The sequence below is a fragment of the Marmota marmota genome, unplaced genomic scaffold (assembly GCF_001458135.2).
Source record: "Marmota marmota marmota unplaced genomic scaffold, marMar, whole genome shotgun sequence".
NCBI classification, from domain to species: domain Eukaryota; kingdom Metazoa; phylum Chordata; class Mammalia; order Rodentia; family Sciuridae; genus Marmota; species Marmota marmota.
In genome coordinates, this window is record NW_026000068.1 from 25944788 (window position 1) to 25971189 (window position 26402).

Sequence of the window (26402 nt, forward strand, 5' to 3'; positions counted from 1 at the left end):
GTAGCCATGAGTAATTTTTTTAGTCTCAGGTTGAATAGCCATTTTCCAGAATTGTATCAATCTTTGGGTATCTGTTGGAATTCTTGCTGAAAGCATCATGCTCTCTGTGCTTCTCATTTCCACTCCTTCCCTTCGGCAAGCCCTTCTCCCACGCAACCCATGTTATTATGCAAAATTCAAAGAACACAGAGTAAGAAGGATAAGCTGATCAATAAAATAAAGTCAGTAGATTGAAAGAGATGAAAAGTCCAATATTTGAAAGTAAAATATATTGATTAATATGAAGTGTTCACTCTGGTGGAGAAGACAATATGGAAAAATGCTGCCCGTTATGAAACTATGATTTTCATCATGTCCATTCCTTTCAGAATATCTCAAATTATTTTGTGTCAATTTATTCTAAAATTAATTCAAGTAAAAAGTTATGTGACTACTTTTTAACCCACAAAATGCTTACAATAAGGGCATCTTCCTAAAATTAATTAGGATAATATAAGTTAATTTAGAAGATTGTTGCATTGAGTGGGTGCATAGTAAATGTTAGTTTATATTATTTGCAGTATTTGTTGTAGAACGGATGATCTTTTTGCACTCTTTAAATATAAAAACCAAGTTGTATAATTTTAATTCTCAAAAAAAGCCCTGAAATGACAAGGAATATAGTCTTACAGAAACAAAATAAATCTGTTTAATGTCTTAGTCTTTCTCAGTTCTACAAAGGAAGCTGCTGAGAATAATTAAAATATCTGTCTTGTGTTGTGAATTAAGTTTCAGTAATTATTAATGTAAAACAAAGGTTAAATACAAATTTAATGATTTAAATTATTAAATATTCTTTTATGTCCCTTACTGTCCTTGCCAGACACAGGGAACATTTTACTATTTTTACTTTATGTTCAATATATATTGTAATTCATTTTCAACTTTACTATTTACCACTTTTCTCCTGGTCTTCTTTGTAATCTGCCTCCCGTGTCTTTTATGTGTACCGTTACAGTTTAACTCTCAGTATCTTTTAAGTAACATGATGATAAAATTTGCTTCATTGATCCTTAATATAATTTTTCATTCATATATTCTAATTAAATTTGAGTTTTTGAATTTTTCTGATTTATTATGTAATCTTGAACTTAAATTTCATCTCATTCACTGAAGCAGCTTTCTATATGGAAAATTTCACTTATATTCTCCATATTTGCATACACCACATTGTAAAATATGTATGCTCCTTGAGTGAGGGCCTGACAACTACATGCTTCAACATTCTCCTTGAAAGGTAGGCTCACAGCTCAGATGCAGATGGACTTATACAAAGCATTCAAAGTGCTTTGACTATAAGTTGTAGAAAACCTATTTCAAAGTGCCTTAAGCCATAAGGCAATTAATAATCTCACAATAGAGAAAAAGTGCAGCAGTAGAGCAGCTACAGGGCTGATTAATTTAGTCACCAACCATGTCATCAAGCTTATTTTCTCATGCTCCTCTGTCATCCACAGGATGATACTTTCTCTTGGGCTAGGTTTCTTCTTGAACACAGACGACTTATAATGAATTTTGAATTTCTATTCTTACAATATGAGGGCAAACTTAAAGAGAAAGCATAAACTTGAGTGTAAAACAAAACTTCAAAAGAATTTTGGGAGGTGATGGTTTTCAATAGCTTCTTTGGGAGAGGAGACAAAGACTGAATCTGCTATATCTGAATCTCAATATAGGATTGAGACAACTGTCTGAGTTAGGACATTAAAGGGCTACATATGCAGTAATAAGATGGTCTTGGAAAAGATCCTCTCCAGGAAAAGGATAAATAATTTGTCTTGGCTTAAGTTTTTTTTTTGGGGGGTAGGGGGTGTAAATATTTAAGAATTCATAACTACATGTCTGTTCTATAGAAAGTTCAAGCTGACAAATAGCAAAAAGTATCCCTGAGATGGTAGGAAAGAGGGTAGAGTGACTAGAAAATATAAATATTCCTTTTTATAGAAACATCCTTGAGATAGGCATCGCAGAATTCCCACACATGAAGACTTGTGAAAATAATTACACATTTGAAATTAAAAATACACACATACAAACAACCAGCATTAGTGAAGATCAGCAGAAACAATGACTAACAGATTCCTTTACAAATGAATGTATTTGATACAGAGAAAACAATAAGTATGTTTAAAACAGAAAAGAGGTTGAATTTAAATATGTGATGGGAACACAGTTCTATTAAGAAAGACTCCAGAGAAAGTAGAAGCTCTAAAGTAATAATAATAATAATAATAATTTAGTGAATTGGCCACACAACAAATTAGATGAATCTATATGAAAAATATAGAAGTGAAAAATCTGGAGAAAGGAGATGCAAAATGATTTTTTAAGAAAGTTCAGAAAACATGAAGGATAAGAAGAGCATTTGATTAGAACCCCAAGGAAAGCAAATGAGTCATTATTTTGAGGTAATAGATAAAGATTTTATAGAACTGAAGCTATGAATGTTTAAAATCAGAGAATACAAAGCAAAAATAAACAAGAAGAAATCTAAACATGGAAACATCAAAGCAAAATTTCAGAAAGTCTAATACACAGATGATATTATAAATAGGGATGCAGAAAAGATAGGTGATATGTAAAGGAAAAAGAAATTTCTTAGGAAAAACCATCTTTTAACTCAAAATGTTATATTAAAATACAAGAAAAAATAAAGACTTTTTCAGGTAAACAAAACCAAAAGTATTATCAGTGGTAAGTCTTGGGACAAAGAATATTGCACTCAGAAGAAACGAATGACAACAGGGAGCAATGCAGAGAAGAAATGGAAATATCTGAGTAAATATAAGGCAACATTATTAAAAGAATGACAAGTTCAAAAGGAGAATACAAAAGTGTAGTGATTCAGAGCATGTTTTCTATAGCAACCGTGTGTTTGAAATACCATTCAGCTAATAGCTTACAGAGTAATATTAGGCAAAATGTGTAAATGTCCACATCTGAAAACAGATATTGCAAGATTATATGAGTCAATATGAGCAAAGATAGTAGGAAACTTTCTAGCAAAAAAAATCATCTTTTTCTTCTTCTTCTTCTTCTTCTTCTTCTTCTTCTTATTATTATTATTATTATTATACTATTACTACTAATTACTAGCCTATAATCCCAGTGGCTCAGGCTGAGACAAGAATATCATGAGTTCAAAGTTAGTCTCAGCAACTTGGCAAGGCCAAGGCCATAATAAATAAATAAATAAATAAATAAATAAATAAATAAATAAATAAATAAATGGCTGAGGATGTGCTGCAGTGGTAAAGTGCCACCCCACCACTCCTGGTACCCCTGGGGTTAAATTCCCAGTACCAAACATAACAAAACAAAACTAATGACTAATTGGGGCAAAGGAGTTAAAAATACTATGATACAATATCAATGAAAAAAAAAAAGAAGTGTGTGATTAATATTAAACTATTTAACTTCTTGTATTTTGAAGTATATGAAGATGATAATTATTATTTTTACTTGTTTAAGTAATGTTGTAAACTCAAAACTGCAGATCCTACAGATCCTACTAAAAAATAGAATAAGAAAATGCATTTGAAGACAGAGTCTCAGTAAAGTTTGAATGTATCCACCAGGCAGAAAAGGGTCATCAACCAGGAGACAGGAAATTTAGCAAACCTCTGTCTCTGGCATGACAGCAGTCAATGCCCAAATTCACAAAATATGGTTCACAAATTTCTGATTAGGACAGTTTGGCTTAAAAACAGTATATCTGGACAAAAATTTTCAAGCATAAAGGGAACTTTAAGACATTTTAAAATACAGAGGAAAGCAGAATACAGTGGCTAACATTCTACTTTCTACATTTGTTGAAAATAACAAATTCAGTGAAGAAACTCAGCTAATTTCACTTAGAAATAAGCCAAACTCAGAAAGACAAGTATCTTATTTTTCTCCCATATGTAGAAATTGGAGAAAAAGGGGGAGAAAAGCAGGGAAAATCTCATGAAAACAGAACCAAGAAGAGCAGAGTGGAAAAGTGGGGAGAAGTAGGGAGGGGAAAAAAAAGGGCGGTACTGGAGAATGAAATTGATGAAAGTATAATATGTGCATGAACAAATATGTCATAATGAATCCTAATACTATGTACAATTGTAATGCATCAATAAAAAGTTATTAAAAAAGAGAATCAGTTAATAACTACATTGCATGTAACAAACAAACAAACAGAAATAGAGACTATAGTGTAAAAGACTCAAGGTAGCACTAATCCTTTATAATAAAATAAAGACAAAACTACTATATGAAACATGGTAAAACAGAGTACTACTTCTATAACCTCTGACAAAGTAAAAACAGTATAAGCAATAAAAAACAGGTATAAAGGGAAGAGAAAGAAGAAGAAATTGTTAGTATGATATTCATTTGCCTTTTATAGCAACTGATCAATGAGTACTGTCTGAAGTCAAATTCAGTTAAAAATTAGCACTCTAATTATATTTATATAACTTTGCTTAAATATATTATAGCATTTTAATCAATTTTTTGTTGATTAAAGATAGAAATCTGCAATCAATAATTTGTTTCATTCCAATTTCTTTTTATTCTGTTAACTTTTAGTAAAATGAGAGTAGACTTATTTCAGTGAAATAAGACATAAATGATAATTGTTATAATAGTCTATCTTATATTCCCTACATCATCTAAATATCCTTTTTAAATACGTTTTCATGAAAAGAAAGATAACATGAATGATGTTAAATAAATTTCTAAAAGTGGGTTTAAGAGTTGGAGATTTAAGTGAAGTCTTGCTTTTTCCCTTGACTTTTTAAATGACTTGAAATTCTTACCATATGTATATATCACTTTTATAAAAAAATTCACTCAAAATATACTTATGAACAAAATCATAAAACTTATCAATTTAACAATAGCATCTATTTTTTTTTTAGCATTGAGTTGGTACCGGCATGTTTCCCCTAATGATAACTTGAGATTAGTTCATAGTTATTATATACTCTCATTTCCCATCTAAAATGGAAAACCAGAGACAATTTACATAACTTCTTTTTAGATGTTAGAAGGCAGGAGTGGCCAAGCTTAAGCAATTTATGAAAACCGTGACTCACACTTAAGTTTTGTTTTATAAAGGGAATTGAACTCAGAGGCACTTTACCACTGAGCTACATCCCCAACATTTTTTATATTTTTATTTTCGAACAGGTCCTCTCTAGTTACTTAAGGTCTTGTAAAATTGCTGAGACTGGCCTTGAACTTGCCATCCTCCTGCCTCAGCCCTCAGAGTCGCTGGAATTACCAGTATGTACCATGTGCCTGGCTGTATATTTAAGTTCTTAAACAGCAGTACTATGACTAATTGACTTAGTTCTCTTGGTTAAGGAAGTATACAAGAAAGACTGATAATTTTTTTAAAGCAGTATGTATCAATGTTTCTTATTCAAACTTTTACAAGTTGGGGTTGAAAATAATATTTTGATACTAATAAAATAAAACTGAAATCCAAATTCACACTGTGTTTCTACTCAGATTCAAATATTTTCCAAGTTGTTGACTCATCAAAACTAAAGAGCAGCTGGTGTCCTATTTGAAATAACTATAAACAATCTAAGTTGAAGTCTCAAAAGATTATCAAAGGGATGAAAAACATGTATCTTGGAAAAGAGACTGGGTGAATTCTAAAAATGAATTTGACCATAAGGGAGGTGTTCTGTAGCAATAAGATGCTTTGAAGACACTTTAATCTCAACATGTGTGTCATGTAACAAAAATAGATCAATCATGGCATGATGGTATCCTTTAAACAGGATATTTTGGAAGAAGATGTAAGTGATATTTTAAACTTCCAGTTTCAGATGAATTTTTTTTAACCAAGAACATTAGTTAAAAGTAGAAACAAATCTCAATATCTAACTCACTATGTAACAGAAAGCATAATAATGACAGTTTCTATACATGACTTAAGACAGCAATACAGTATGTGAGCAACAGGCAATTGCGGTACACTTGTCAGAGTGCCTCATTGGTACCAGAGGTTTCTAGATGCCTGAGGCAATGTGCAGTAATGCATATGCAGAGAATTCTATTGATACAAAGAAAAACAATGCTCATATTGCTTAATTTAGTTATATTTTATACATTTCAACTTTGGGGCATTTCATAATGTGGAATGATGCAAATACAACAATAAGCAAATGTACATATATTGCATGTTCAGTCTGAAAAATTTTGAGAAATTAGTCAACATTAATTAGAATGAGGTGTATTCCCATGATAATTATAGTTCAGTAGTCTGTGTGGAGAAAATTCCTAAGGCAATGTGTAGTCAGTACTGTTAAGGGATGACAGGGTGGTTATCTACCAGAGAAGGCAGAAAGTGAGGCACCATTGGAAGTTTACAATGTGATGTCTTGCTGTAAGCACTGGCAAATATTTCTTGGTCATTTTATATGGGTAATTTCTTTGCTGTAATCATTTCTTTTTCAATATTGCAAGAATCCTATTATTTTCCTAGATAGTTCACAATTATTTTCTTTTTTGTATTCACCACTCACACATTAGAAATAGCACATGAGGATACTCCAAATAGCACATGAGGATACTGTGGCTGTGCCTACAAGTAAGCCAGAAGCTTTCCCAGCTCTTGACCCTTACTAAGCACTGGGGTACTTTTTAGTGCTCTGTAGTTCATACATTTTTGTCTTTGTTGGGTCTACTCTTCTGTCTAGCCATTTCCTCTTATATCCTACTCTTTACTGTTTTATTTCCAACAGCCTTTTAAGAAGGTCAGTTTCCACATTGATCCTTCTGCTTATCTTTTTTTTTTTTTTTAAAGAGAGAGAGAGAATCTTATTGTTTATTTATTTATTTATTGGTAGATGGACACAACACAATGCCTTTATTTTTATGTGGTGCTGAGAATCGAACCCAGGTTGCGCCCATGCTAGGCAAGCGCTCTACCACTGAGCCACAATCCCAGCCCCCTTCTGCTTATCTTTTGATAGCCAAATAACTTAGAGGATTTTCAGGCACTTGGCTTTCATCTTTTTTCTTCCTTCTCAAAAATTGTCCAATCCCAGTATAGATTGGATTTGCTTACCATAACTACCACAAAACAGTTCTTGCTAAAGTCATCCTTCATCTCTACATTTATAAAGTTGTTAGGTGTTTCTCAGTTTCCACCGGACATCTCAGTTGTTTTTAGAATTGTAAACTCTTTCTTGACATACCCTCTCTTTTATGCTAATCATATACTTTCCCGCCTCTAAGGTCATACTATGGAATCCTGTCTATTTCCCTTACTGCTTCTATTGATTAAAGGTTTGACTCTTAGGATTTAGGTTTGCTTTTTTATTCTCATTCTTTCAGCTTTCCCTATATAGTGCTTTTGATAATATTTGCTTTCATGTCTATTATTACCACCAATATTCTGTTAGTGACTCCAAAAATTATCTGTACATGGAAACTTTCCTAAGTTTCAGAGCAACATGAACTAGTGTCTCCATTTTAATAAATAGTATGTCAGTCCTACTATGTCCATAACTGACCAATTATTTCTCTCCATTTACATTTCCCTTTCTAAATGATGGTATCAATAGCCACCCAGTTGTTCATGATGCAGTCTTAAGACACATCTCTCACATTTGCTTCTCTCTTACTTGCAATATCCAATCCATCACCAAGATTGATAGATCTCTACATTTATGCATTTCTCCCATTTGTCTCCTAACTTTTTGCATAGCCATTTTGATTAAACTAATACTGTCTCTTGCTGACCAATGTGATAGCCTCCTACCTGATGAGGCAACATCCACACATGGGTGGTTTCCAATTCATTTTCCTTTGTAGAAGTTAATGTGATATTCAGAAATGCAAATATTTGGAGATGAACCCAATTTTCCTATAGAAAATATCAGAGTCCTAAGTAGACATGGTTGCTGAACAACTTTATAGATATGTCCCCTCTGATTACAGCCTTTACTTAGTACTTCAACAGTTTTTTTGTTCCAGAAATTTGCATTTCTTTTTCATTCATTTCATTTTAAATGGACCTCTATAAGTCCATTTCCTGAACAGTCACTTCTCACCATTCCCATCCTCAAGCACATGCCTCAGGAAGTCAATTCCCAGCTCAATTCTCAGCTTATACATTGCCTCCTTATGAACATTCCCTCAAATCATTAAGAACCCATTTGTATATTTTTGTTTTATTTTTTTTATCCTCTGAGACTCAATGAAGACCATGTATGCTTGTTTTTTGCTTTATATTTAAGCTAGCAAAGTGCCAAATGCATTATAGGTGCTGCACGGTATTTACTGAATGAATTAGGTATGAATTAATGAATGGTAAATTATTCATGCAAGCTTCCAATTTCATTCATCGTTAGTGCTCTATTATTTTAAAAAATGTAATCCAGACTAATTATAGAATTTATTTTTAGACTTATGGTAGGGTATTATTTTTCATGTTATTATTTAAAACATTTTAAAATGGCAACTATTTTTTTTCTATAATTTAGGAATATTGACAAATTAGAATAAAAGCTGCAAAATATATTAGAATTAAAACTAACAACTATAAAAGCAAAGCAATTTAAGTCATAATATAGTAGTTTCTTACCAAATTACTGAATGAAAGTCAGAAACAATGCATTATATGAAGGACACAAATGCTTTATTTCAGGACATTTTAGAAAAAGTAAATTGATCACCAGCTTTTGAAGAAATGGATTAAAAATAATAGTGATAAATTTAGACTGGGGAAAGCTCAATGGGAGTTTCCACCATTGGCCAAGTGCAAAGAAGTCTGTTTCAACTTCTCAAAAGTACAAAACTGAGCTTTAGTCTCAAAAGGCTGCATGTTCATTCTTAGTTAATTGGATTCATATTGGCATCCCCACTTTTTATATACTGAAAAGGTTTCCATAGTAGTAAGCATTGTGTAACTCAACATGATAACTAAAGCAGGTAACATTTTAAAGAGGAAAAGTTTAGTTAGCTCACAATCTTGAAGGGTCAAGGGTGTGGCACCTGCATTAGTTCAATTCTGGTAAAACACTTCCTGGGTCCTGTCACATTATGGCAGATGTGCATATATACATATATGAAAAAAACTTAAGTCACCCAGTAGGAAGTCCCATACTTGCTTATCACTGACCTAATGAACTCCCCACCAGGCCCTTACTTATCAATAGCACCATTCTGGCAACCAAGACCTCAATCACAATGGGCCCTTGGGGTATATGATTAAATAATTAAGCTACTTCCAAACTTTGGCAGTTTCTAAGAAACTACAAAGGGTTCTAATGCCACAAGTAAGTATGTGATTGTCTTGAGTTGACATAAGTTAAACCATAACTCAGAAATGTAGCTGAATTGAATGAAAGTGTCTAGCCATAATTCCACTCAATCTATCTTTGTTCAGGGTTAGATTATACCAATGGATACTTGAAAAGTCATAGGAAAAAAGAATCATGGTAGGGTAATTCTAATCACTTTTTTTCAACCAGATCCTGTCGATGTATACAAGTCTTTTCACCCCAACACTGAAAATCCTAAATTCTCTCTAATAAGGTTATTTTATGGGTCAGTGGTTTTTCTCAAGAGTTTTAAGAATCTACCTGGAGATGATACAGATCACTTGAGATGTAAGATAGCAAATTCTAGTCTTTGAATCAAAATAGTGCCAATTATTCAATTCTTTTACCCTACAAAATAAGTTTACTTTCCATTTTACCTGAAATTATTTGGCTAATATAGATATTCCAGTAAGCTTTATGCCAAAGCATCCTTCAAGGCTTTTTAACTGCATGGTGATAATTAAAGAAATTTTCTACACAGGAAGTATCATTTATCTCTCTCCCTTCAGCAAGAGACATGTTCAAAGTAAACAAAAATATTTAGAATTTTCTAATAAAGAGGTGTGTACAGGAGTTCATGTAAGCACTATTGTTTTCAAATAATAAAATTTGTCATGGATGTTAATATATTTGTTGATTAATTTTGATAAATATTCTTAGGAAATAACTATTATCTGAGAATTTACATTTTTAAAATGTTTCTTATATATTTTATATCATTCATTATGTACCATGCTTTCAATGATAAATATCTTTTATTGGATAATTTGATTTATTAGTGTGTTTAATGCATGTGTGTATGGGTGTAATAAATCATATTTATATCTATATACACATAAACATATAAATATGATTTGGGAGAAATTAGGTCTCAGATATTCTTTGTAAACATGCTTCTATTTATTTTGGAGGGGGTAGTACTAGGGATTGAATTTAGGGGCACTTGGCACCTGAGCCACATCCCCATCCCTATTTTGTATTTTATTTGGAGACAGGGTTTTACTAAGTTGCTTAGCATCTTGCTTTTGCTGAGGCTGGCTTTGAACTCTTGATTCTCCTGTCTCAGCCTCCCCAGCCACTGGGCTTACAGGCATGCGCCACTGCAGCTTAACATGCTTCTATTTTAAAAATAGTCTTCCATCATGGACAGTAATTTGTATGAAGATTTCAAGAAACTCTCTCTTTAAAGAATGCTTATTGAGAAGTAATTTTTTTCTGAGTTTCTTCCCTTTGACACAGTAAGCCTAAAATGTAAGTAAAGAATTAGCAAGCAGATAACAAGTAAGCATTAATATGTTCCCATTTTCATGTATACTGTTGTGAATATATGTGTTGCTGTTCATGGAATCTGGGAAAAGCAGAAGAGCAAGTGTTACTACATAGGTGACATAGTCACAGAACCTTGCTGCTCAAGTAAGCTTCTTCCTGTTTCTTGAATGGTCTAGGGAGATAAAAAGAGAATGTATCTACCAAAAACAATTTTGAGAGAGAAAGTTATTGACAGATATACAGTAGTAAGAGTCTACATTTATTGAGGCATTTCTATGTGGTTAGTATTATGATTAAGTGCTTTATTTTTATTATCTTAGTCCTCAACAACCATTTTGATATTGATAAAATTATTTATATTTACTAAATATATAAAATAATAAATGCAAAACTGAGACTCACACCATGGATGCCTTCCTCAGAGGATCTGCCTCTTTCATAGTTCTGCCTCCCGTACAAAACCATAATTCTACTTCCCACTGAACATAGTGACCTATTTTCATGAGGTTTTGATCAATTTTGGTTAAAATCATCAAAATTCATTTTCTGAATTTAAGTGCTTAGACTTGTATTTTCACAGTGAATCTCCATCATAATGCTTCACCCTCTGATACCTACTTTCAGATCAACAATAGCTATTTTCTTTCTCTTTAGTATTTATTATTTGTACTTGATACCTTAGTATTAAATACTTATGTTTCAGAATTTTATTTGAAATTCTACTCTGTAAGTTCTTCATGTTTCCATTATATTTTAAATGTTATTGGAAACACACTTTGTTTTCAATGAGGAAAAGAATTAATCTGTAAATATAGTAGGCAGGTATTTGTAGTAGTAGGTCCTTGGATTACAAATTTGGAATAATTAAAATCTTTTATTAAACTTGTATCACTGGTAATTGATAAGATATAAGTTTTATGTCCACAACATAATAATGTGATTTGTATTATGGACTACTATCTAAAGCCTTGCTTCAATGCAGATTCACTCTATACTTATTTATTCTGAAAGGAACCATCTGATGTTTTTCACAGGATAAGTATAAAGACGTTGTTGACAACTTACCTTATATACAAACAGAGATTTGATAAATTGTGGTATAAAGGTGTATTAAGAATTGCAATGCAAAAAATTATGAATGTAATGCACTCCTCTATTGTGATGTAAGAAATAATAAATAAATAAATAAGTTGTTGAATATAAAACAACAATTAATGCCTTTACTGAAATATTTTTTGACATATTTGTCCACTAACAAACTGAAATTCCAAGTCTAAAACACATTTAAAAGATCATTCTTCTCCACATGGTATTCCACTATGAAACTGCAGCAATGAACATAACATTAGTTGAACAAGCATAACACCATAATCACACATCTGCTTTCCTTCCTGCGTCGCGTATACAGCAGAGATTTGTTGTTCTTTTTGAGTATTCTCAATAGGTTTCTGTGTTTATAAAGGTCCAGAAATAATCTTCAGAACTTATCCTCCATATGGCACCAGGAACTGCCATAAGAACCTTTCTGATACAAAGGATATACAACTCTTTTATTTCAGAATATCAAAATATTGTCACAAAGACAAAGTTATCAAAGCAACTGTTAGAATGACCTTAGCTTCTGTTTAATCTGATCAAGACTGATTGATCTGTCTGAACATGTCAACTTTAATTATCAAAGACCAAAGACTGTGCGTATTCCTTTCTAATTCTAGTTCTAATGGTTAAACATGACTTCATTTGTACCTTTAATATAAAATTCTTCAAGACGTAGGATGTATTCTTGTCCAGCAGAGGGCCAACAATATGAAATCATAAACATGACCTACATTTCAGTTTGTATGTTAAACATACAAAAGAGATATAAAGTGATGTGCGTTTGTTTGGATAATTATTGTATGGATAATGATCTGGCTAGTCAAGCCTGAAGAATCTCATGGAAATTATGTATTTTGGAGTTCTTTGGGTAGATTTTTAAAATTTCACCTTTTTTTTTCCCTCTTTCAAATCCATTTTTCCTGTGTAAATACAACCAGAGTCAATACCTGTTAAATAACCTAACATTTAGATGCATGGAGAACACTGACCACTTAAGTAGGTGCCAACATTTTAATGTCTTGAAAACTACATACTAAATTTTAATGACTAGTTCAAAAATGTAAATAATTTTTACTTGTCTCAATATGCTTCTCAGCACATACTTTCTTATTATTTTATAAACAGAACATTTGATATGTTAGAAAATATAAAATATTGTATTTAATCGTTAGTGATATAATTCTTAAATAAATTAGAAGACTCCACCTTCAATATAGTGAGTCAACTAAACATAATAGTTGTCTCACTATATTTAAAATATAATGTTAGTTACATAAGACCCACTTGTTATGCAATAGCAGGGGATTATTTAGTTCCTCCCTACTAGCAAGATGTAGCTTCTTTCCTTATAATGGTAATGAAGTGATTAACTTACACTTTCAATGTGAAGGAATAATATGGTTCCAAGTATGTATGGCTCCTTTAACCTAGTTGAAACATGTTGCCAGATATTTCAATTAATGTGTACCAAGGTCACAAAATCAATTTCTTATCAGCCAAAAACACTCATACAGCAAATTTTATTTTCAAACCATAATCTCTAAATTAAATCTGTGTACCTAAAAAATACAGCACAGAAACTCAGTCATTGGGTTTTCTCCCTGATAGCATTTTCACAAATGGCACAAGGTTTTGTATGCTATATTTAGCCTACAACGTTTGGTTAGATTCTAATCTTCCTAGAGTAAGTCATTATCTTTTCCCATGGCAAATAAAGGACCAAAGTGTTAATTTCATCCTTAAAATAAGTATAAGGTTTGAACAGTTCTGACATTCTGCCTATGGTGATTTATTTGGAAACTTGTAAAATATTATAAAGAAAATCTATGAATCTGTATACTAATCTGGATTTCTTGGTAATATAAATTATGTATCTGAACACAAGAATGCACCAAAAAAATCAAATCATGTTAATATGGAAAATAACACAGCCTCACAGTAAATCCCATGTATAGGAAATTTGCAGGAATTGAGTTTGTCTGACCAACAACACTCAAGGTAATCACATTTTTAATGGAAACTCTTTGACTTGAATATAAAATACCATTGTCCATTATGTTCTCATGAATACAGGTCTTTCCTATATTCCAAATGTTCTCAATATACCTTCCCTCTCATAATATCCTCATTCTCCCCCTACCAACAATTACGCATGAAACTATAATAATTTAAGGTTGATACCTGTCATCTATGGACCAAAATAGGTAAATAAACTAAAATATTTAAATAATCTTGGCATCTTAAAATTCAGAAATTCTACTTTTATACCTATGAAAGTATAGTTTTATCTATTTTTAAAAGTCCATCCAAATGTTAGATACATATATGCAAATATTTTATAAGATATAACATGTAGTGGTAATCTCTAATGAAACAAACAAATTATGACTTCAAATCCTTGGGACCAATTAGATGCTAGACGGTTGATAAAACACAGGATATAAAATCCTACCTCAAACAGTCAGGAAGTAGAAAACTAACTGAGATTATATAGTTAGAGTTTCTCAAATCATTTTTCTGACATTCTCCTAAATATAAAATCTTTTAGTTGATTTTAGCAATGCTAGGCAGAATGAAAACAGTCCTTCCTGTTAAAGTTTGGATGTGAGGTGTTAAAGTTTGGATGTGAGGTGTCCCCCAGAAAGCTCAAGTGTGAGACAATGCAAGAGGGTTCTGAGGGGAAATTATTGGGTTGTGAGAGCCTTAACTAAATCAGTGAATTAATTTCCTGATGGGATTAACTGAGTGGTAACTGAAGGCAGGGGAGGTATAGCTGGAGGAGATGTGGCTTTGGTGGTGTGGCTTTGGGTATATGTTTGTCTGGCAAGTGGATCCATCTCTCTCTCTCTCTCTCTCTCTCTCTCTCTTCTCTGATCATCATGTGAGCTGCTTCTCTCCACCACAGTCTTCTACCATGTTGTTCTGGTTCCCTTTAAGCTCCAAGAAATGGAGCCAGCTGTCCATGGACTGTGACCTCTGAAACTGTGAGCCTCCAAATAAACTTTTCCTCCTCTATAATTGTTCTGGTTAGGTTCTGGTCAGGTCTTTTTTGCTGTCACAGCAGCAAAAAAGCTGAATAAAACAGAGGTGAAGAGTAAAATTTACTTGGGGAGGGTTAATAACAAAACTTTTTGTGTGGATAAAGACAATATTTATATTTTTTATATATTGAGATTATCAAATTCTCATAAAATGATTTAAAATAGTAAAGAGGGAATTTGTTATTTCTTCTCTATTTGTTTTTGATCATTTATCCCATTTTAAACAAATTTAGGGATTGAAAATAAAATAGAATTATTCTAGTATCAAATTGTAAGAATTGCAAGACTTTTGCTTTATACATATTAATGCAAAAAAAAAAAAACCCCTTCATCTTCAATTGCTTACTAAGGAATAAATACAGCTCCACATAAAGCTGTTCATAAAGGTTGGTTCATGGGAAGGAGTGATAAGCATGAGACAGGTATTATGAATAGCAAAGACTAAATTTCCTTTTTAACTGAAGAATAAGCCATCAAAGAACTATTATGATTAGAAGTAAAAATTTCATTTTCCTAAGGGCTAATGATTTCATATTTCCTAGTTTATTTTAAAGACGTATTTTATATATTAGACCTGAAAAGAAATAACATAGAGTGATTTTTGCATTCCCTAAAGAGACTGGCCAAGGTGCCTCAAAAATAGAAGACCATCACAAGGTATTAGTGTCAATATTACAACTGCCAGTGCCTTAGAACATAATGCTTCCTAATTCATGAACATGTTCAGTCTTGCATAGTTGATCACTCAAAATGAAGAAGGAAAACAAATATTTTATGGAGCAAACCTCTGTAAAGTTTTTGACTCTAACTTTGATCATTTATTTAAATTTTCACCTGGGTATAGAGGTCATTTTTATTTACAGCAAAATATTTAGGAATGGGATTATATCTAAAGTTATTCTGTATATGGACATTTTTAAATGTATAAAATTTAGCCCAAGCAAAGTATCACGATAATGCAAATAGAGCAAACAATCACAGTGTGTTAATAGATTCAGTATAGGTATGAGCAATAAAAATGGGGCACCGTCCAAAATTGTAGTGTTTTACATGTTGGATCAAAGGTGTTTGGATAGTTTCCAAGGATACAAACAAGTATAAAAAATGGTGATTGTTGAGATTCCCCAGTCACTATTGAAAAGCAGGCACACCACATTGAAACTTATTTCAATAAAATGTATTAAAGTAAAAACAAAATGAAATTACTAGGAGAATATGAAAAATAAAACCCTATTATTTATAATGGAGAGAAATCCAAAAAGGCCTTATAAAGAAGGTGACATATCAATTGTATCTTAGACAATGAGTCAGAGTTTATAATATTTCCAATATTGAAAAGGCCCAGTTTCTTCTCTGATTATTCTGCTCCATTTATTGAACCTAATATAAAGATTATTTGATGTCTGACAATATGTATTATCCTTTGAATGGAGAAATTTGACTTTAGACTCCTTTTTTAGCCAAGAGGACCTTGGATCAATTTCACTTTCACTATCCCTGGATATACTCAGCTAAGTTCTTTTGGAATTTCAACCAAGTGTAAGTTCCATTATGTGGCATTTCCCATCCCCGCCCTCAGGTGTTAGTTACATGGTAATTATAACATCACTCAAAACACAACTCTCCTGCCCTCTCCCCAAACCGGTGTGCACCATTATTCAATGAGAATACTCTCAATTGTATGTAACAGTGACTAAACCCCTAAAAGAAAATACAAAAAATCATTGTGTTATATCCTTCCACCTGGTTTAATTGTTCAAGTGACTCCAATATAGTGCTTCCCTCATTGACCGGATTATATTGAATACCTTACTTTGGGGCACTGTAATACAGGAGGGTTCTTTGAAGATTGATTCAGAAATTCCTTTTAAGGGAGGAAGCCACCAGAGAAACATAGAAAAAAATTGTCATTTTTGCTCCAGCTTCTAATGATTTGTGGCACCTACCTAGTAAGATTAGGACAAGAACTCAGATCTCACATTCTGGCTTAGCAAGAAGTATTATAATGTGATAGTTATGAGTGGGGAGTACCAGAAAAGATGGAAGCATCTCCTACAGTTGTCATGCCAGCTCCAGAATATTAGTTTAAATAAGAACAGAGGAGACCGTGGACAACTGCACTATTATAACCATGAAAGTTATAAGTATGTTAAAAAAAGAGTTTGAACTCAATCAAATGGAACTGAGTCTCTTACTGGCACAATGACTATTCCTGGTTACTAGATGTGGTTTCATTCCTATGTAAATAACATTAAAATGTGGAAAAGCGCAGGAAAATGATGCACTTAGGTTGACTAGGGCTTTGTCTAACCCATAAAATAAAGCTGAAGATGCATTTAAGAAAGGTCTGGGCACAGATAAAAGGAAAGATAACAAATGGGTGAAATCGGTATATTATAAAAAGGAGGACTGTGCTGAGCTGATATTTTCTGAATATCTTGACTACTGAAGTCCTAGTGTATTCTACATTGATGTGCAAATAAATTCAATATCTGTAGCTTCCCTATTCTATGTGCTAACTGTCCTTGCAGGATAAGAAATCCAGAAATAGGAGACTTTAGCATCAATCTTACGGTGGTTTTCAAGTACTGTTTGCAACACTACAATTTACCAGCTATTGTCTTGATACCTCTTGCTGCAAAAGAGAACAAGAAGAGATTGGAGATGTAAGAGGTTGAACAGAATCAAGGATCTATGCAAGTCGGAAGGTTTCTGTGATATGATAGTTCTTTTGTACTTAGAGCCTATGCTATTTTGTTGTTTGAGTACAAAGGTTTCCAGAATTTCTTTGAGCATAAATAAATTGGAGTTTTACTCTCAATCTCTTTTGCTCTTCCTAAAAGTATCACTTTACAGGCCATTTTTTATTATTCATCTTTGTGTTTTTATGGTTGGCTTTTCTTTAGTGACTGGTCATGCTTAAATGACTCCCCTGTTTATAATCAAAAAATAACATGGATTATCACAGGTAGCTTGCCCCAGGTTTTGACTGTGAGACAGGCACGTTATCATAAGAAAATTCAGAATTCTCTGTGCACATGGGAGGGCATATTGCAGGTAGCATGGGTTGGAAGAAGACCGAAAGGTGGATAATTTTTCTAAAATAATCAGTAGCATCAACTTTCACTGTCAAGAGTTCCTTAAAGGAACAAGCGTACTTCCTTGCCCCCTTATCTGGGGGCAACCAACAATGGGTAATAGAGTGCCCAATTTGTGTAGCCCTTAGAAAGTAATATTTCAACCAATCACCTAGATTTCTACTCCATTTCTGGAAAGAGAGCCAGCATCACAAGGAAAAAGCTCCAGATTTGCTGCAACCAACTGTGTGTGGGTGGAGGCTCCCTTTTATGACACCTGAGTCTGTTTGGAGAAGTTTACTTTTCATTTGTGGACTCCTCATGGCTCCCTCTAATCTCATTGCTTTAGTCAATGAACATGGCTTAAGGGCAGTGGGTGAAAAACAGGACCTAAACACAAAACATCACAATCCATAAACAGTTGTAGCTTCCCTGCACTTGTTGTACCAGAAATTAATGAGAAAAAAACTCAACTGTTTTGATAATGTTATGGTGGTAAAAATCAGGTGCAGAAAGGATAGAACCCAAATAATTCACTTTTATCTCAAGGAGATTCACTTTTCTTATTATAGTTCTACCTCAAAAGGTAGTTTGAGAATTTTACAAGGTGATTCTTTGAATATGCTTTCTCTGGAAAATTATTTAATCTATAAATTGGGGATAATACCAGCTTTTACTTTTGAAAGTTGTTGTTAGGATTAAGTTCATAAATACACATAAGGAGCTTAGCTTAGCTCACAGAAAAACAGTAAAATCAACAACAGTATATTACTTTTTTTGTTATTCAGTTGTAATTTTGCATTATTTAAGCGTTTAAGAGACTAAATTGAGAAGAAGAAAAATAACAGAAAGTTAGACCAATAGAAGACTGGATACTTTTTCTGAAATAATCAGTATTTGGCTGTGAAGTATACTGATGTCCAAAAAAAGAGACCAAAGGATAGTGCCAGAACAAAGAAAATGTTACCAATTTTGCCAAATACAGTTTGCAAACTTAAAATATTGACTGAAGAGTAGATCTATAATAAGTAAAGCTGAAAATGGAAACTCAGGGATTTATTTTGTGGTATTAAATGTGCACCTCTAGGGTGATGGAGATATAGTTCAATTAGTAGAGTGTTTGCCTCGCATGCACAAGGCCCTGGGTTCAATCACCAGTACCACCAAAAGAAAAAAAAATAGTTAGGGCTGGGGATGAGGCTCAGTGGTCAAGTGCCCCTGCATCTAATCCTTTAAACAAAGGATTTAAATATATTTTAAAAATTCACAATTAAAGCATATTTTCATTTAATTTTAATTTGTTAGCAGTTCCTTAAAAAAATGGCAGAATAGAAAACACAAGATGGTACAGTTTCCATGTTCACTTTGAGTACAAAATGAACATAAATTCTAGAAAAACAATATACAATATTTATTGTCATTGATGTATATAATATCATCAGTTATTACATAGTAACAGTTATCTCTCATGTATCTATTTATCTATCTATCAAAACAGATGTTTGGCCTTAATGATACGCTTAAAATGATATGCTCACTTGGAGAAAAGGCAACACTTTAATATCAACTCAGTATTTATTGTGATAAGTAGAAAAAATATTGTGAGAAACTTTATTGACTTAACATAGAATTTTGAAAAACTCTTTATGATTGTTTAAATTAAGATTCAGAAGCTACTTGTTCATTTTCACTCTTTTGGTTTTATTTCCTGTCCTATTAGTTATCAATATTACTTTTCTTTTTCTAAATATGCAATGAATCCATCTGGATAATACTCATTAGAAAGTGGTCAAAAATAAGAATTCTATGTGAAAGAGAATTTTTATGACACCTCATTAGTGTTATTTGGAATAAACTATAATGAGAAACCCCAAATTACATGTTTATGGTAAACCCTTCTTAAATATCTATGTATTTTTCTTATTTGTATTTCATTAATTATTATAGTTGTCCTGTGAGATACACTTACAACAGGATGATTTTGGAAAATAATTCATTTTTTTAAAGAGGTTTTTTTTTTTAAGAGAGAGAGAGAATTTTAATATTTATTTTTTAGTTTTCGGCAGACACAACATCTTTATATGTGGTGCTGAGGATCGAACTTGGGCCGCACGCATGCCAGGAGAGCGCGCTACCGCTTGAGCCACATCCCCAGCCCAGAAAATAATTCCTGAAACAGCTTGCAAAACTGACATTGACAGGTCAAAAAAGAAAAGTTTTCCAAAACTGTGGAACCTATCAGCAAAACAAAAATAACACAAGTCTTTTTTTTCTTATCCTTCTCAAAATAAAATACTAGCCTAAATAAAAGTTTGCAGTGGCTTATTGTTCCATTTTTCTCTTTCAATGTATTAATGAAACTTTCAATCTTCATGGAGTGAATATGATTTAGGAAATTCCACCTAATTATTGTAGCAGTTTTATTCTCTCTGTTGTGTAACCTCCTTTTGAAGAGAAGAAAGAGGTCATATTTCTAGTACATGGAAAGGATTTATAAAATTGAAAAAGATATTTTATTTATTTGGATAAACTTCAGGGAAATCTGCATCCTGCAGTGGAAACCTTGAGTTAATTTAGATGACTATTCCTTAAATAGGTTTCACTTTCCATTCAGTTACAAGAAATGCCAAAGAAATATAAAACTTACATTAAGGAAATCTGGTATACTATCTACATGTACCTCAGAGTTCCTACTTTTCCAAATTTTTAGCAGTATTCATTCAGTTGGGAAATTCTTCTGAAGTAGGTAAAATGCATTCGTTTTGCAAAAATATTTGCTTCCCCAAAGATTTTTAGCTACATATCTATGATGCATAATATGCCTGTGTAATATTATTGAGTCATATATTTAAGTTCTTTTAATATTCTTGAAATACTATCTAAAGATAAAGAGCCAACTCCTCCTAAACATTTTAATTAAAAAAAAAAAGAAGGAAAGAAAGGTAGGAAGACAAGAGAGAAAAAATGAAGAAAGGAAATAAGAGGGAAGGAAGAAGGAAGGGAGGAAGGAAATACGTGCTGGCCTATTACCAACTCTGTACCCCAAGTTTCAGTATCACAAAAAAGTAATAAATATATAAGGGTAGGAAAAGTTTTAGGTGAATTATCAGAGGAGCTGAGCGTTCCTGATGGGAACGGAAAGAAAATATAAAAAGATACCCATTGAAGCCTTGAGATTTAGAAGTGTTTAAATTTAAATGGCTTTTCTGGAGTGACTTGAACCAGGTAGTTTTGATCCATCCTATATTCTAGGTATGCAACTTCACAGAAGTTACACATCTATGTGATTTAAAGGTAATTCATAACCTGCAACCTATTGCATGAGGTAAAGTGTGGAATTATCCACTTGTGCTAATGTTTGGGCTCATAATATTATGCATATCAGATGTTTGATGTTTGGGTTAGGAATGCTCAACCCTGTCCATATCTATCATAGTTAAATGTAAAATATTCTAGAAATGAAATTCAAAGATGAGCAGTTAGAATTATTTTTCTGTTTACATTTCTATTGTGGAAATTATGACTTCATTAAATATTTAAAACTTACTATTTGTGAAGCATGGTTTAGACAGTATAGTTAATTGGGTTAACTGATATGCATACACTTGTAACACACACACACACACACACATTTTTGTGTGTCTTGCATCAGTTCTGATGCCTAGTGATGAGTGTCCTCTTTATTGCTAAGGAACAAACTAGCATGAAAGCAATCACTTGTCCTCAGCATTTATATTTTAGCCCAGATAGAATCCTGCTGAAGAAAAAAAAAAAAAAGAATCTTGCTGATGAGTTATTTGAACTAATACTTCTCCAACATTCTGAATCCATGGGCTATTTCTTCCTGTTAGATAGCTATTGCAACAGCATTTGCTCTCCCTTTACTAGTGCCCTTGTTCTCTAATTTGTTATAACTTTCTTCAAGTTGAATTCTAGAAGTACATATTTGCCAAGTTGCTGAGGCTGACCTTGAACTGGCCATCTTCTTGCCTCAGCCTCCTGATGTGCTGCGAGATTACAAGTGTATGCCACCATCCCACACTAGAAATATGTATGTTATTAGATATGATGAAAAAAATTCCAGTTAATTGCAAGGTGTTTCTTCCTGTGTGTCGGCACCAATGCTTCATTATTTTCCTTTCGATATTGTTTCACAATAATCATGTTTCAAGCTATGAAAAGATTCCTATACCTGTACACAAGCTGTCAATACATCTTTCCTGACCCTTTCTATCCTCATTTGGGGAAATCATTTTTTCCTCATTCAGATTCCATAAGGTTCCCAAGAACACAGCTGCACCTAATGAGTTTATCTGCAAGTAAAGGGACTTGTATATTCATCCGCTCACCTGCACATGCATTGAACTCAATGCTTCCCTTTATATCTGCTTCTAATTTCTAGTTTGAGATGATAATGATGATAATGATGATAAAGAAGGTCAATAAATATTTGACAGAAAACTGAGTAAATAACATCAATTCACTTCTATTAATATTTATTTCCAAGGAATCCTGTAATCCAATTTGTACAAGATTAGTTCAACACTTGTTCTTGTACATTTAGTGAAATTGGGTTATATCTTAGGTATGTTTAAGAGACCCAAATTTTATAATGGTCATGATGATGATGATGCTAGAAAGAAAACAACATTTATTTTTAAATAAGTAGACACCTTTACAGATAAACTCCTATCCAGACATTCCTTATTAGTGCAATATAAATTGTAGAGAAAGATAAGGATTGTGAGGAATGTGTCTAGAGATGAAAAAGTCAAGAAAGGAATTTTCTAACTCAAAATATAACCCACTCAGCGATTGAGAATACAATGTTTTAGGTTTAATTCTAAGGAACATATAAGTGTACCCTCTGAGAAAATATGTCAAAAATCTGTTAGTGTATTAGTTAAGAGGTTAAAAAAAAAAGATTAAAAAATCACTATTTAAACCGTGTTAGTTTTAGGAAAACATTACAAACCTCAGGTAATAAATATTAAAACAAGTGAATATATAACTTTCTATAAATACAAAGGGGATTTAACATGAACATAATAAGAAAAGTGATTTCCACTCTAAATTGTGTTCTGAGTGAGGAGAAATTGAAGGTCAAAAGGTCTAAATGTCTTTTTGGGTTTTTTGCTGTTTTGTTTTTTCTGATGGAAAATATTTTCTGTATTTTAAGTGGCTATTGACTCAGGCAGTTGAGTGAAAAACAACTGTATTAGATAATGGAAGATGCTTTAAAAAAAAAGAAATCATTAAAATCATGATTATAAGCTGGTTGGCTGCTGAATGTCCAAATTGTGGAAATTTATTGATGTTAATGACGGTAATTATGGCAATTGAAAAGTATCTAAATAACAAAAAGGCAATGCTGCTTATGAAATACAATGATACAATTTGTAATGATTAGTGGAAAAGCATACTAATATATTTGATGCAATATTTTGAAGGTCACTCAGCCATCAACTTCCCATGATGCCATTCAATTAAATACACAATAAAAATCTATGATTGTTTATGGAAAGTATTTTGTAGTGATCTTAGAATAGTATATTACAAATTCTGGCTGTATGTAAAAACAGAAACGCCTGATCTAATGAACCATTAAGCAAACTGTAGCTTTGCTGTACATTTTTTAAACATTAAACTAATTATGATGAGGTTTGGTCTTACTATATACTACATATTTAATCTTTTTAAAAGCCTATCAAATTGAATCACGAGATACAACTTGTTTGTGCTATAAGCAACCACATACAATATTAACAATGCACAATATCCTGGCTTAATTGGAAAAAGTCCATGTTATCTTAAATACACTTAGAAGTATAATACCATACAGCTGTAATTTGAACTTGCCATTTAATTATACATAAAACTAATTTATATGACTTGAAACTTTCTCTCTTTCTCTTTCTCTCTCTCTTTCCTACCTACACAGAATTCTGTGCTATGGACCTAGTTAAAATTAGATCCTTTTGAAAATGAAAGAAAATAAATGAAGATTGAGTGAGGCTTGTAGGGAGCGGAGGAGTGCTACTGCTGGTGGAAACCACACACAAGGAATCACCTAAATTTGTTTATCAATTGATGTTCTGTTTACTAAGTCAATGGGCACCCTTGGAGGACCCTTTCTGGCAATCTCTGGGCTCTACCTTCAAGTTCTATGAAAGACTCTACTTCAGAATTAGAAGGTCTTCAAAATTTCCTTCTATTCTTTTCTGCCTCCCTTCCTTCCCTTTTACTTCCCACACTTAAGAGTATGCAAAAGAAAACCTCAAATCTCTTAATGTCCTCAACTTTAGTTAGTCAAATGTTAGGAAAGTCTCTAAGTACCACCTCTTTGAGTGTAACCTGACCATGAACCCTCTGTTCCTGTGCTCTCAAAGTAGTGACTCTGCTCTTGGAACCTAAATGTTCCAATTTAGGTTCTAGAACAATCTTTAATATTCACAACGAAAGATGGATGCACATGGTGTCATCAAAAATAAAAAAATACAGTATAAATTTACATAGGACATTCAAATTTGTTTAATTAAGCTTTTTTTCAGTAGCCTGCAATCTAATGGGATAAGGTGAAACAAGTTAATTTCTGGAAGACCATAAATACCATCATATCAGAAATTGAATTTTTCAGTAAAATCGATAAAAGATAATAAAATGGCGTACCTTTACAAATTGTGACACCATTTCCTGTAAATCCCGGGTTGCAGTAGCAGGCTTCAACTCCATTGCGGATTTCACATTTTGCATTTGAGAGACAGGGTGTCTTGGTGCAATTTTGAGTATGGGCACAATTCAACAAAGTGGAAAAACCCACTAGATACAACAGAAAAACATAAAACTTTTTTTCAAAAACATCCCCTCATTGTTGAGTTAGAATATAATAAATACAAATATTCCTCTTTCTTTCCATTTAGATAAATGGATCATGAAAATTTCCCAAGGGAGCATTTAGCTAAATAACAGCACAAAAGCAACCAGGCAAAAAGAAAAAGACCTTTTTCAATTTCAATCCTTATCAAGTAAAGCTTGACAAAACTAAAATATAATAAGCAGCACAGTTTTGTAATAAAAACTATGCTTCCAGATCATTGTACCAAGGTGATCTAATATCATTCCTCACAGGTAACTGCAAGATTGTAAAACAATTTTTCTCTTTTGGGAGTAATTATTGTAATTTTTTTTTTCAGAAATCAAGGAAATCTGTTATTTGGGTCTTATATTCAAATATGTGTTATTTTAAGATGATACCTTATTATCTAGGAAGACAAATGTAATTGTCGTTTATTCTTTCCTCTGTGTTCTAATGATTGTTAATTCTGCTTATCTTATAACACATTTTTTTTTTACATTTTCTTACATTAGGGGAAATTAAAACAAAATACAACATACTGTTCAAAGATTGATCTTCCAGAAATGGAATATCACCCAAACACGACCAACAAAAACAGAACAAGATTTTATTTCAAAGTTGCTGAAAATAAACTTGGAAATGCTATTTTATGGACTGTTAAGATAAGAAAAAGCATAGGGTGTTCCTTTTTTTATTGTTGTTCCAGGTCTTCTCAAGAGAAGGCTTGGGGACCAACAGTTATGAATCATGAAGTCATTGTTCTGAAAACAGACATCTGAGATAAATTGTCCCTATCTGGTACCAAGAGATCCTTAAACATTCAATTCTAAATCCCAGGCCCACGTAGGACTGTATACACTGTCTAAACCAGAATTATTTCGCCTTCCGAGATGTGATTTATTATCTTTCAGGGCAGCATCATCAAAATGGTATTTTCAATGAACCCAAAGTCTGGGCAGGCAATCCCCTTAAAATGTCAGGAAGCCTCCCACAAGTGCTAATGGCTTGGATGTCCCAGGTTTCTTGGGGGGTGGGGGGAGATCAGAAAAAAAAAAGGTCAATGTCTGAGTCTTTGAGGGCTTTGGGGACTTCTCCAGTATGAGTAAAAAAGTAATATCCCTGATCCTTGAATACCAAGTTCTAGAATTGAAAGGCCAAGGAGAAAAACATCCTGAGAAGTCCTGCGTCAGTCCTCCTCAGAGACTCTGCCAGATGTGCATACCACGTGAGGTCCACCTTGTAAAAACTCCCCATTCCTACAAGTGACTTTTCCCCCCGCTACCGCGGTGACCAGAGACGCCAAGCACTCACCTAGGAGCGGGAGAAGCTTCATTGGCGGCGGCCGCGGCGGTGGGGCTGGCAATGAGCGCGGCTGGCTGTGCGGGACCCTGTACCCTGGATGGCGGGGCGGGCGCGGCAGGGTCCGGCTGGGCTCCGTCCCCCGTGACGCACGGGCTTCCTCCGGACACTTTCCGGCCTCTTTTGTGTGAGTTTGTGTGTCAAGTCCTGAGTCTGCAGGCCACGTCCGGCCTCTGGACCCTTTCCCCAGGCCACCTGGGCTGCATTCCCTGCCTGGTGACTACAGCTGCCAGGACTATTGTAGATCCCCTGTGCATCTTTTGACCCCAGGAGCAGATCTCAGAGTGTCACCCTCAAGACCTGTGTTCAATAGTCAAAAATCTCCGGAGACCCATGGAATAGC

General features: G+C 33.2%; 1 protein-coding gene across 2 annotated transcripts in view; it reads right to left on the reverse strand.

The window, feature by feature from the left end:
* Adgrl4 (adhesion G protein-coupled receptor L4) overlaps window positions 1-26179 on the reverse strand; it is a 102195-nt gene extending 76016 nt beyond the window's left edge. The window contains exons 1-2 of one of the 2 annotated variants that reach the window (XM_015490561.2): window positions 26012-26179; window positions 24514-24663 (exon numbers count right to left, since the gene is read on the reverse strand). In XM_015490561.2, coding sequence (XP_015346047.1) covers window positions 24514-24663; window positions 26012-26033 — 172 coding nt within the window. In that variant the 5' untranslated portion in view covers window positions 26034-26179. The remainder of the gene's footprint in view (window positions 1-24513; window positions 24664-26011) is intronic. The other variant, XM_015490560.2, reaches the window with a different exon arrangement.
* Window positions 26180-26402: the final 223 nt, after the last annotated feature.